Below are 12,808 nucleotides of genomic sequence, written 5' to 3'. Positions count from 1 at the left end.
GCAGCATCATGAAGTCACACTTCGCCATGTCAAGTAAAATATTATGTTGCATGCTGTTTTAATAGCAATAGGTGAGAGGACTGAAGTACCTCATATCAGCAGTGGACTCAAATCCAAACTCTGATCCTACATTAACTCTATTGGGATGAACAGCTTGAAAAAGATTCCTCTCCAAATCTGAGGCCTGGACTTTATTAATAAAATTATTAAACCAAATCCATTTATGCCAATATTCTTGGAGGAGAGATTGTGGAAATCCAAATTTTGCAGTTGTATTTGTGTCCAATGCTAAACAATATCAAGCAATTCAGTTGATGTACTGTTTCACCTGTATCTGTATTGTTTGCAGAAATTGTCAGCAAGCATCACTGAAAAAAAGGGTAGAAGATGTTGAAAAGCAAGAATGTGTCTCCTGTGATTTTTGAAGGCAGATAGGTAAACTGTTATCTGCAGTAAATTTTGTATTCAGTGTCCTCCTTGACATGATGTCTTGCTTAAAGGTGAGTATGTTTTATCTCTACCCTCTTCCATGTGAACTCTGGGTGTAGGGTGGTGCTTAGGGGATGACAGAACACATGGACCATTTGCAGTTGCAGTAAGAGGTGGGCACAGTTACTTTACAGTCAAAATGTGGGTAGCATGAGATGCTGGCTGGTTCACCAGGAAGCAGGAGTCTACAAAGTGATAGAAACATCCCTATAATTCACACAGCACACCTCTGAGTGGGGCAATGACAGCTATGGTGACTGATAGTTTGAGAATAATTTACATTTTCTAGTTAAACTGTTATTAGCACAGAAATGGGGTAAAATAAATAGGTTTTTGTGTGCCTGAGACTGGAATATTTCCTTTTCAATGCAGTATTATTGTAGAAATTTTTACCTAGCATTTGAATAATTTTACTAACATATGCTAATGCAAAGCCAGAGTGAGAGCAATTAATTGAGCTCCCCCAGTCTATGTGCCTTTGTAAGGAAACAAAGAGCCTCTTGGAGAACGGAGAAGGTGGAAAGTTGGAAGCCAAATAGTCAGGGAAGCAGTTATGGATATCACTGTATCCTGGGTTTTCAGAAAGACGGTGACTCCACTGCAGAAGCAGTATCTGAAGTAGAGTGCTATTAAACATGTTTTAAATACAAATTGCAGTTAACAACTGACAGAAACCTGGAAACCAAGACACTCCCTAGTTCTGCTTATAGCACCTGGCAGCTTGATTGCACAAAGAGTTGATGGCATAAGGAATTGTTCACATGACATGTCTGGTCACACCTGACAGTTCATCAACACTGAACAGTCCTTTTTGGCAAACATGGCCCAGATACTTATAAAGTGTCATCTGTATTATACAGAGCTTTTGTAAGATACCTCTCTCCAAAATCCTACTTTGGACATGAAGCCAGTTAGGCATTAGAGAAAAATAGCTGTAAGACTAAATGTTTTCACTCTACTTCTGTAACGTTTCCTGTGTCTGTCTGCCTTTGAAATATCTGCTAATATCTACTGTTTGAGAGAAAATACTTTAGTAAATGACCTGAGGCTGGGCCTAGTTTGGAGATGACTGTGATCCTGATATAGCAACAGAAAACAGTTTTAATTTCTCTCTCCATTTCTCTGACCAGGACTACAATAAGTGCTAGAGACCAGGCTGAGTGGAAAAAAGCCTGAAGGTCATAAAAGACATTAAAGGATTGAGCTACTTAGCAGATCTAAACCTTAAAGTACATATTTTTAGATGTTTTTTGTGTCATTGACTATATTTTTGACAGTTGGAGGGCTGTCTATAAGGGAGGTTTTGTAGCTGAACATTGAACACCAAGGTTTCATATACTCTTTATGTTCACCAAAGCTGTGTGTGCATGCAAAGTTAATAGATATATCTAAGTAGTGTGCCAGTGGAATAAACAAATCTCACTCCACATTTCTTAAAATAAGATCATTGTTCAGAACTATTGTATTGGAAGAAATCATCAAGATCAGGTAGATTTTTGTGTTACTGATGCATGGAACTGGGTTTTCTGCACCTTGCTTGCATGTTATAAAAGAAGGAACAAGTTGTGCAGAAATTGTCTCAAATATTCCTTTAAAAGATAGGTCATGTATAAATACTGAGAACAGAGCATTGAGCATACCAATGGATAAAAAGTTTCTTTGCCAATAAAAGCAAAAAAGTCCTTTGAACTGCATTGATTTCTCTTGGGAGATTAATGGAAGTCTCACACTGAAGATGCAGGAGCATAAGAATAACTATCATTAGATGGATTGCATACTGCATATCTAATGACATGTGGTATTCTATGCCTAATATTTGCCAAAGCCAACCACTTGAGTGTATAAAGTTTATTCAATAAGCCAAAAATTAAGTTGGCCAGCTTCCTTTCATTTTCTGCTTTTAGATTTTCTACATGTGAGAGAACTCCATTTGAAGAAACAGAATGGGAGCTGAAAAAAGTAAAAGAAGAGTCATCATCATCTTGCTCTACAAGTGATATCAGCTTGTGTGACACATCTGCTTGATGTCACCGTCTTCCACAAAAGTTTTCTTCCAGGCTTCCCACCAAGACAGGCTTCACTTCAGTCAGGATGGTGACAAATGGCATCACTTGGTCTCTGCACCAGTTTCTGTGGGCGTTCCCCCTCAGGGGTGCTGCTGCATGATACTCTGGATTTGTGGCAGTAGGTGCATCTTTGCCACAGAGTTAGCTCCCCTTCCTTTCCATACCCTTGATTCATTCTCCTTAGCTGCTTCTTCAGCCTTGCATCCTCCAGACATGGTCAATCTGCTGTCAAATACTGGTTCAGAGGTTGGGAATGTCCCCTGTGCTACTCCAAACAGACCATGCTCATTTTACCTGTTTTGCAAATGAACAAAAAGTATTTCAATTATTAAACAGACTTCTAAAAATGTATTTTTGGTCTCTGTTTTTTTTTTTTTTTGTGGTTGTTATTTTGTTTTGGTTTTGTTTTTTAATTTTCTCAGAAGAAAGTTATTTTTAAATTTAGTACAGACTTCGTTTATCTTCAGCAAATACTGGTACAATATTTGATTAAAATTGACAGAATCTGTCAATTAGTACTGTTAAGAAATAACTATAAACCTTCTGAACAGTTCTTCCATTCAGAAAGTTGGTCTTTTGATGTCTGTTTTTCAACCTGTGAAATCCTAAGCTTTTGAGGTGGGGGAAAGTAAACTTGGGAACTACAGGACACTAGAATATTTTAACAAGAGAATATTAGTAGGTTTTAAATATTTTGATACAAAACGTTTCAGACTAAAATGTTGTCACTTTTTCTCATCTCATTATTTGAGATGATTTTACTTTTTCCAAATATGCTGAGAAAATCTCTGCTTTTTCTATGTGTGTGCCATATCCCTGAAATATGAGTTCCGGAATTCTGGGGTTTAATCAATTAAATCATAATAATTTAGACCAGGAACAGCACAATCAAAAAATGGAGAGTATTTTCGTGTTATGATGTTTCATAGAGGAACACATCTGAGCTTTTTGAGTGGACTACTTTGTATAGCAGAATAAAATATCACTAAAGCTATGAATGATACCAGGACATTAGTGATTTTAATGGAACTAAATGGCAATGTAAAATGTCCTTTTTTTCTGCCTCAGATGTCAAGCCACTTTAAAGCAGAATAGGTCAATCTCAGAATATTGGTGATTTTTTACTGAATACACTTGAATGCTGAAATTATATTCAAAATACGCAACCTGTTTTGTGCCAAGAAAATGACTCCACAGTATGACCATCTGCAAAGCAGAAAATACTCTTGGGCAGATTTGGAACTCAGCATGTGGTCCCTACTGCAGACAGCACGGTAACTAATTTTACAAGAGATTGGCATAACTCTACAATGATTTTTAGCTGAGCGTAGCTGATGAAGCAGGATGTGGCTTAGAAAGGTAGTATGTCTCTCTGTCAAATAATTTTCTTATTAGAAAGGAAGCAAATGTTGTCACAATCAGCTTTTCCAAAATGTGTAATATTTTGTCATGCAGATATATACAGAACTTCTGTTTTTGCCTTCCTTGGGCAAGTGTTGCCATGCAGAAGCCAGGTGATGTCATGCTCAGCCTAGTGGCAATATCTGTTCCTGAACTTGATTTGTGGCTCAAGTTTTTGTGCTGCTGAGGCATTTGCAAATTTGATTTACTGAAAAAAAAGGATTATATCCTACCTGTCAATGCAAGCTGGAAAGAAGTCTTTAGGCCATCCTTTCCACATCACCAGCCTATCTGGCTATCTGTGCACAATTTCACCCACAAAATGATCTAGAATATTCTGGACAGAGTGATCAGGGAACTGGCATAGAATCATAGATCGGTTTGGGTTGGAAGGGACCTTAAAAACCATTCAGTTCCAATCCCCCTGCCATGGGCAGGGATACTGATCACTGGACCAGCTTGGTCAGAGCCCCATCTAACCTGGTCCTGAACACTTCCAGGGATGGGGCACCCATAGTTTCTCTGGAATATCTGTTCCAGTGCCTCACCTTCCTCCCAGTGGAGAATTTCTTGCTAACATCTTGTCTAAATCTACCCTTTCACTTTGAAGCCATTCCCCACGTCTTATCACTAAGTGCCCTTGTAAAAAGTCTCTCTTCACCTTACTTACAGGCTCCCTTCAGGTGCTGGAAGACCGTATTAGCTCACCCTAAAGCCTTCGCTTCTCAAGGCTGAACAATCCAAATTCTCTCAGCCTCTCCTTATAGGAAAGGTGCTCCATCCCTCTAATCATCTTGGTGGCCCTTGGATAAATGCATATCAGTGCAGTGGCAGATGTTCAGTCATCCTTTTTCTTCTTATTTTCTTCAAATACTGATTTTAGACTCCTTAACTCCCACGCAGGAAAAGTACTGTGCCTTCTGTTGCAGGCATGCAAAGAGTTGCTGCCAGGACATTCTGACCTTGATTACACAGAATTGCTCTATGAATATGTTTTCTGAAGTTCCCAGTATTTTCACTACAAGTATTGTTAACTTGAACTCTGCAGTTGCTTGAATACATTTGGTATTCACAGAGGTTCAAACCTCAAAGAATCCTAGTCTTCCCACAGCCTTTGGGAACACTGAGTTCTATAAAACCAAGATATTTTACCAGAAAGGAAAATAGATAGCTGGAAATTGTATAGTGATTTTTTATTGAGTTAGAGGATGTGTAGTCCAGGTTTTCCAGATATTTTTTTAAAAAAGTTTTCTCTGCTTTACCAAGACAGGGCATGCAAGGTGTAGTCAAGGCTACCTTGCAAAGCCTTGCCCTGGGCTTCAGCCTTTTCAGCTAGTGCATTTCATCTCCTATGCTCAAGTGGCAGTTTTGATCAACAACGTCCTTGAATGAGATGAATCTATTGAATAACACACTTAAAGTCTGGTTATCAGGAGCTGGCAGATAAGAGAGGTAGCAGCAAAACTGCTACAAGACCCAACCCTGCACTAGAAAAATAACAAGATTGCACCGATTTTTTGTTGAGTGCAGTGGTCTGAAAATCCCCTTGTCTTTCTCTAAGTTCCATGCTGCCACTGCAGAGAGAAGATGATGGGAGTAAAAATAAGAAGAGAAAGGAAATTATAGACTAATTTATCCCTCAAGCACATATCTGAGAAATCCAAGTCCTTTCTGTGAGAGGCAAAACCTACGAGGTATCTCAATGCACCAGTTGGACCACTGGAAGAGACAAAGAACTGACGAGTGTTGGTGATGTCTCTGTGAGAGCAACTTGCAGTCAAGATGCTTAGGAAACTAAGACACACCTGATCAACAAGAGTCATAGGTCTGAAAGACTGAAGTGGGCTGGAAACTGCCACTGGCCTGGGCTTCCCATTCTATTACCTCCCAAAGGATTTGCTTCTGCAGAAGAAAGAGATGGGAAACCACAAGTTTTACCTTAGCAGCCAGAGAGGATAACTCTGTGAAAGATGATGTCTGTTTTTCTTGAGTCAAAGAAAAGCATTTTTGGTGAATTTTTCTTTTGAGAGGTGCATATTTACTTTTCCCTGGTTGCATTTTCAGGAGTAACTCTTGTCTCAGTATCATAGAGATCACTGTGTGATGCTTGCTGTGCTTTATTTCTAAGATGCATCTGACATGTTCTTTTAAACCACCTGCTTTATACTTGCTCTGTGAGAAAATCTAGTAATTACTTTAATTAAAACACTTTTTTTGAGTTAAAAAAAATGTTGGTAAAGGTGGGAACTAAATACAGGTGCTGAACCATGAAATGGGGTGCTGTTGTAGCTATAATGATCTGAGCCCATATGCAAGGAAGGGTTTGTAGTGAGAGGCAATTTTATTAGGTTAACAGATGTAGGTAGGGGGAAAAAAGGCATAAAACAAGTCACGGAACAATCAACTTCTCCTCTAGACCTGAAGAAAAGATAATGTACTTGAAAGAATTTTTAACCATCTCTTGCTATAAATCTCATACTTCTTCAGAATGGCAGGACTGCAAAACCTACTCCAAGGTGTGTTCCATTACCACAGCCACCCATCTCCCCAAACCAATAAAACATGGTTCTTCCAGGTGATTCAAACTTTGGATTGGGTCCAAGCTAAAAGCACACAAGGCATAACTATGTAGCAATTACTGGTTGCCATCTGATGTAATCTGCCATATTTGCTGAGCCATAAGTTGAATGCTGATGTGAATAAATGACATCGTTCTCCTGACTCACTTGTTGATCCTGTGTGTAGTTGATATGTACAGATATAACATAAAGTTAATATCATTTATGTGTTTATCCAGCTGATATTTCAAGGTTTTGACTATTTTGACTGTTCTTTAGCATGTAGTTCACTGTTTCCCATTCTGTTGTTTTCTGGTTTGGTTTTTTTGGTTGGTTGGTTGGTTTCGTTTTGTTTTGAGTTTTGGGGGGTTTTTGCATTAAAAAATATGTGCTATTTGCATGAGTTGGATTCTAAACATAATGTGCTGTTAGTCTCAATTCATATTAAAGATAGTTAAACAAGATTTGGAGTCTTACTTGTTCCTGTGAAATTATTTCATCGTGCAGTGGAAAAAGCCTATTAAAACCTTGTACCTAGTGGTCAGAGGGAAGGTCTGTTTGTTTACAAGAGAAAATTCTGGACACTGACCAGGCTGACCATTCGGATAATAAGTTGTTAAGTACTGAAAGGAACTGTAAGTTTTGTTTGGAACAATATGATTTCAAGAGTGTTTGTGGTGTACAGTTACTCTTTTTCTATGAAAGGGTATAGATTCAAATTAGTTTTTGATATATATTTCTTTCCACCTACCCAAGCACTATGGGAAGAATGAAGCAATGCTAAAAAATTGAAGCAAAATATTGATGGCAATAATTTTCCCTATAATATAAACTTAAGACCACTAATAAACTACTCATACTGTATTGAACTAGTATAAATTAAAATGTTGTACATCTCATATACTGTGTAGAACATATGTATCACCAGGAATATTTTAGGGTTCTGATACTATCTAAAGTCTTGTGATTTTGCTCTCACTGGAAAATGCATAGTATAGTAGTAAGAAAAATGGTGCTTTCTAACTCTCACATTAAAATAAATATTTTTTTTTAAAAAAAGGTGGGAAACAATGTACAAATGTGGATGGTATTAAGAGCAATATTCTCATTTACAGTGAGAAAAGGTCTTTTTAATAAAGTGAGGGAACATTTTCTTTTTTAGAGGAAAGCTAACTGACCCACTAACTATCTTCACTTGTGAACAGAAATACAGTTGAAACCGTTCTTTCCAGTGCATTTCAAGCATAATGAAGAAGCCCACACATTCTTTTGCCATAAAGCTTTTTTCTGTCTCTTCAGGGAAGCAATCAGTCGTGTTTGTGAAGCCATGCCTGGTGCCAAAAGAGCCTTCAAGAAACGAAAGGTATTTTTTTTCTTGTAGTGCAGTTGTCTGTATTTTCTCTGTTCAGCACAGTGGAGACCAGGCACAGCAGGCAGGTGACTTTAAAGCAGCTTTGAAAATTGCAGATGATTAATCATTTAAAGTATTGGCTACTTTTACTCACTGTATGTTGTTACCTGCCCTTTTGGTCAGGATCTGCTTTTGTAGGCATCTGGAAATATAAATACATCTAGGATGAAGATTGTGACTTTATGTTCCTTCCGTAGAAACCTCCTCCTTCTACCTTCTTTTTTTCTTTTATAGATTGCAGGTGGAAAAGTTAAAACCAATAAATGGTATGCCTTTTCATAAAATGCATTAGTAAATTATGAAAATATGTTCTGGAAGATACAGCAGAAGCCCAAAACATATATAGTTTTGAAAGTGACTAGATTTGTTCTTGAAGGATAGATCTGCTGATGACATTTAATGAGTTTGGTAATCACTGATTTCTGGAAATGGAAAGAGAATATGAAGTGATCCTTTGCTCCCTATGCTCTTTCCATAAACACCCGTAGCTGATGCTCAGTGCCCAGCAATGATGGTGAGTCCGGTGTGTACCTGACAGGGTTATTACCATGCTTTTATTTTTATTTGTGTGCTGGGAGTTAGTCTTCAGACAGGGAGAAGAGGAAGCCTTGGCTCAGCTCCTGCACTGATGGTTCCCAAAGGTCTCTTCCAGGGAACTCCTAGCAAAGCTGGGATGTAATGCTATTTCTAAGGGAAGAAGCATAGGAAGTAGTTAATTATAGCCCATGTGTGTCCTCTTGGGCACAGAAGGAGAATGGGCAGTTGAAGGAAAAGGTCTGCCTGCTTCCCCAGCTTCCCCACCATCTAGGCAGAATTTCAGCAGAAAGGAACATGATGAAATGTCACTTGTTTGCAATGGAGAATTATATCCTGGTAAAATCAGTCATACGTTACAACATGGGTCACAACATAACTGGAAATTGTTTCAGAAATTAGGACTGTGGTTTCACCTCCACCAAATTTCTTGATTCTCCAGCTTTTCATTTTAAATCTGAAAGTAAAGATGAAAGTATCTTTCTTCTCGGAAAGAAAAATGACACAAATGTAATTGAAAAAATAAGTTAAACAGAGTTCCAAGTACCTAGTGAGACACCTTGCTGTTTTTAGAAGTGATATTGCTTATCTGTTATTGAAAAGAGCAACAAAATCTCAGATAAATGTCAAAGACCTGTCTTTCACTGGTCTGTACATTCATCATGTTTCTGCCGCTAGTGGCATATCATTTTGGTTAAGGTGACATGTACTTCCTGAGGCCAAATTTTCACACATTACCCACACTGTGGTTAGGTAATCCTTAGGAATGACCCAGGAATCACGAAGGATTCAGAAAGAAGAGATACAAGAACATTCAAAAGAGTTTGTTCAAAAGAGAAGTTAATGAAGTACTAACTCTGTAACATGAAAGGGTTGAAACAGTGCAGGACGCGGTACACAGGAGCAGTATGTATGTAATGTATTTTTAATCAGTTAAAGAGAAGGAAAAATTGAATGCATGCAAAGTTTCAGGACTATCGAAGCTCACATGTGTCCATCCTACTAGGAACAAAAATATCCAAGCTTGCAAGCAGTTTAGGACAAATGCAAACATAGCAGCAGAAGAACACTGTCTCCAGTCATTTTGCTTTTATATCCTAATATAAAATTAGGACCAGTGTGAATATTCACCAGTGCAAGTAGAGCAAGTTAATGGACTTGTTCTGTAACTGATGGGAAGCCAGATTTTTTTACAGGCCGTGGTTACTTGAATGAGGCTGCTCTCATGCAGCTATGTGGCTCCCTGTAGCTGTTGAAGGTGAGAAGTTTGTGAATTTTCTTTGACAGCATAATTTCTGTTGCTACAAAACTGCCTAAGAGCTGGTGAAATACCTATAAAAGTTATCAATACAGTTACATCTGCTGTATTACGTTCTTAGACATTATCTGATAATCTTTAGATACATGTTTTACCCCAGCAGAAAGAGATTTTATTTGTCTATATGTGGCTTTTACCTACTCTTAAGTCTACAAGCAAAGTCATAGAATGGTCTGGGTTGGAAGGGACCTTTAGTGGTCACCTAGTTCATGACATTCTGTATCCCATTTTGTGAGCATTCCATCGGTATCCCTGGAGTCCCACTTTACATGTGGCAAGGGGGTAGAACAGTCAGTAAATGCAGAGCAAACAACAGATTTCATTTCAAGGGTTGAAGCTATATTTATATAACAAGAACATTGTCATTTTAAGATACTGACTGAAGGCATTCATTTTAATCTGCTTACTTGGTCCCTTGGTGAAGATAAGATTGTGCTGTCTCACAAAACCCCTGTTTTATTCGGCCAAGAGTAGGTGAAGAACTGCTTGGCTAGTATCATTATTATTATTAATAGTAGAAGTAGTTGTATGAGAAATATTTTCTGGAGGAAAACAGCTGTTGCAATTAAATGATCTTTGAAAAGTCACAAGTTTTTAGAAGCCTTTAAGATCACTGCTAACCCTGCATACAATGATAGTAATTCAAAAAATCAGAGAACAAAAATCTGCTTTTTCCCCTCCTCCTCACAGCCACCAAGCAAAGTCCTTTCTAGCATCTTGGGAAAGAGCAATCTTCAGTTTGCAGGAATGAGCATAATGTTGAATATCTCCACCAGCAGCTTAAATCTAATGAATCCGGATACAAAACAGGTGAGTGTAACTTCTGTATTAATTTGTGATGCTTTTGATGAACAGCCTGCTGCACAATTACTTGATGTCTGCCAAATACTCAGTTACTCAAAGTTATTATTCCTCAATAATGTCATAAAATGAATGAACACAAAATATTATCATAGTGGAAGTCAGCTTATTTCACTATTCAACACAACTTTGATGAATTATTTTCTTCTTGCCATATTTCAGGTAGATCAGTTTTGCTCTTAAAAGACCTATGATGTGGAATATAATTTTCTGGTTGTGAGTGTTCTTATTGAATAAAATTACAAACTTTCAGAGTCATAAAAGGGATGTACTTGGAGCAATAACTAAAATACTGAACACGCATCCCCAATTTTATTGTTTTCTTCCCATTTATAGTTTTAAAGGGCAAACTGTTCCTGGGGTTGCTGCTAAAAATACAGCCTCAGGGATTTTGCAGTGCAGTGAAAGGCCAGTCTTTTAGAGAGACAAGGCAGACTTTTAAAAGTAGTTCATTTCTTCTTCTTCACTGTGCTGAAGGTACAAACAGACTTTCGGGAATCACTGCAGTGGTTTGTGAATGATGTATGAGACGAGAAAAATCTTTGCTCAGGGTATATATAAAGAGGAAGCAGACAGACATGCGTAGTGACTGCTGTGCTATTTGCTGTGAACCACATATTGCGTTAGGGCATGCAACTTTCTGCCCAGATACAGACAGAGAGGGGAAAAAAGTAAAATTCCTACTGTCCTTTGGGGCCTCAGGGTTAAAAAATAAGAAAGAATGTATACACTGTGTATTAAAAAGCTTGCTGTTCATTACTATGTTTTCATTGGTATATCTTCATTCTTATTCTTATTTAGGGAACATCAGAGTCCCTGCAGTGAGCAGCGAGGCTGTGGGCACAGTGCTGTAACTGGTTGCAGTAATGTGTAGCCTTACTGTGGAATACACACAGCAGTGGTTTTCATAAGAACAGTTACCCCCACCGGAAGCATAAGAACTTGATGTTAATTAGCTCTACTAAGGAAGTGCCAAACCCTGAATGTTAGCTTGTTGACAGCTCACTTCTCGGGCAGAAATATAGTTAAACTCATTTACTTCAGGGAAGACTCGTGCCCCACATGCTTTGCCTTTTCTCTGAATTAACAAAACTGTTCATCTTTCTCTCATATCATTCTTTTTGAGGTAGATTCTTCTGGGTGCTTTAGGCCTGGGAAACATCTGGTTTCCCAGAGATCCCTAGTCTGGCTGTGGCCTGCCTGGTCTCTTGTTTACGCCAAGGATTTGATTTGCAGATAAGCATGGCCCAGCAGATTTGCCCTTTGAGGCCCCACATAGGAGGATGGCTGTGAACTTCTGTAATAGCCTCTTTTCTTTTTCCTGGCAGATCTGGAAGGAAAGCAAAAAATAAATAAATTAAAAAAAAAAAAAAAAGACTAAACAGTGTGGTAGAAGGAAAACAAGTGCACGTACCCCTGCACTACGGTTCTATGAACATATTAAGCAGGGATGAGTGGAAAATGATTTTGTTTTGCTTACTTCTTTAAAACAAAGATTGGTGTAGATTGAAAGGTTTCTAAACTATATGCTGACGTTAGTGAATTGTTTTATTTTAAGCAATGAAAGCATTGATAGTTTACTGTGTCTCTTTTCAATATTTTGGTATTGGTGGAGGTGGGGTGGAGAGTACCCCTACCTCAAACTAAATTAGCTGTGGAATTCAAAAAACGCCTGATTTGAACTAATTATTTCAAGCACTTTTCAGCTTCCTTAAAAATTGGAAAAAAATAGTTTAGCGACAATCAGAAATAATTTTTCTTTTATATGCTAAAATAAAAGATTAGGTTATTTGCACAAGTCAAGATAGCAATAATATGGAATTGTGTAATAGAACTTCACTAGTTGCATTCTGTTATTAGGATATTCTACATTTAATATGCATTCTACATACTATATATTCTGTTGTTACTTCTAAAAGGGAAAAAGAGAAGGCAATCCTCACTGCTGAGTAAGAGAACACTAATTCACCAGTGTACACTTAAAAACTAACCACATCTTTGGAGGCTCTTCTGGGACAAGCAGGGCTATTGAAAATGAAGTGGCCTTTACATAAAAGAAACACTACAAACAGTAGTCACCTCTCTCTGACTTAGTGAAGCAGCACGATCCAGAGAAAGTCCTGCCAGACATTTTTGTTTCCAAGGAAGATATTTGATCATTCAGATCTTT

General features: G+C 38.0%; 1 protein-coding gene across 13 annotated transcripts in view; it reads left to right on the top strand.

Moving 5' to 3' along the window:
- Nucleotides 1-12,808, top strand: part of SHC3 (SHC adaptor protein 3) — a 59,920-nt gene that overhangs the window by 22,427 nt on the left and 24,685 nt on the right. For all 13 annotated transcript variants that reach the window (XM_033085929.2, XM_033085928.2, XM_033085927.2 and 10 more), the window contains 2 exons: nucleotides 7,814-7,877; nucleotides 10,468-10,587. In XM_033085929.2, the coding sequence (XP_032941820.1) occupies nucleotides 7,814-7,877; nucleotides 10,468-10,587 (184 nt within the window). The remainder of the gene's footprint in view (nucleotides 1-7,813; nucleotides 7,878-10,467; nucleotides 10,588-12,808) is intronic.

Source organism: Catharus ustulatus, chromosome Z (genome assembly GCF_009819885.2).
Source record: "Catharus ustulatus isolate bCatUst1 chromosome Z, bCatUst1.pri.v2, whole genome shotgun sequence".
Lineage (NCBI taxonomy): Eukaryota > Metazoa > Chordata > Aves > Passeriformes > Turdidae > Catharus > Catharus ustulatus.
This window is presented reverse-complemented; position numbering and strand designations above follow the sequence as displayed.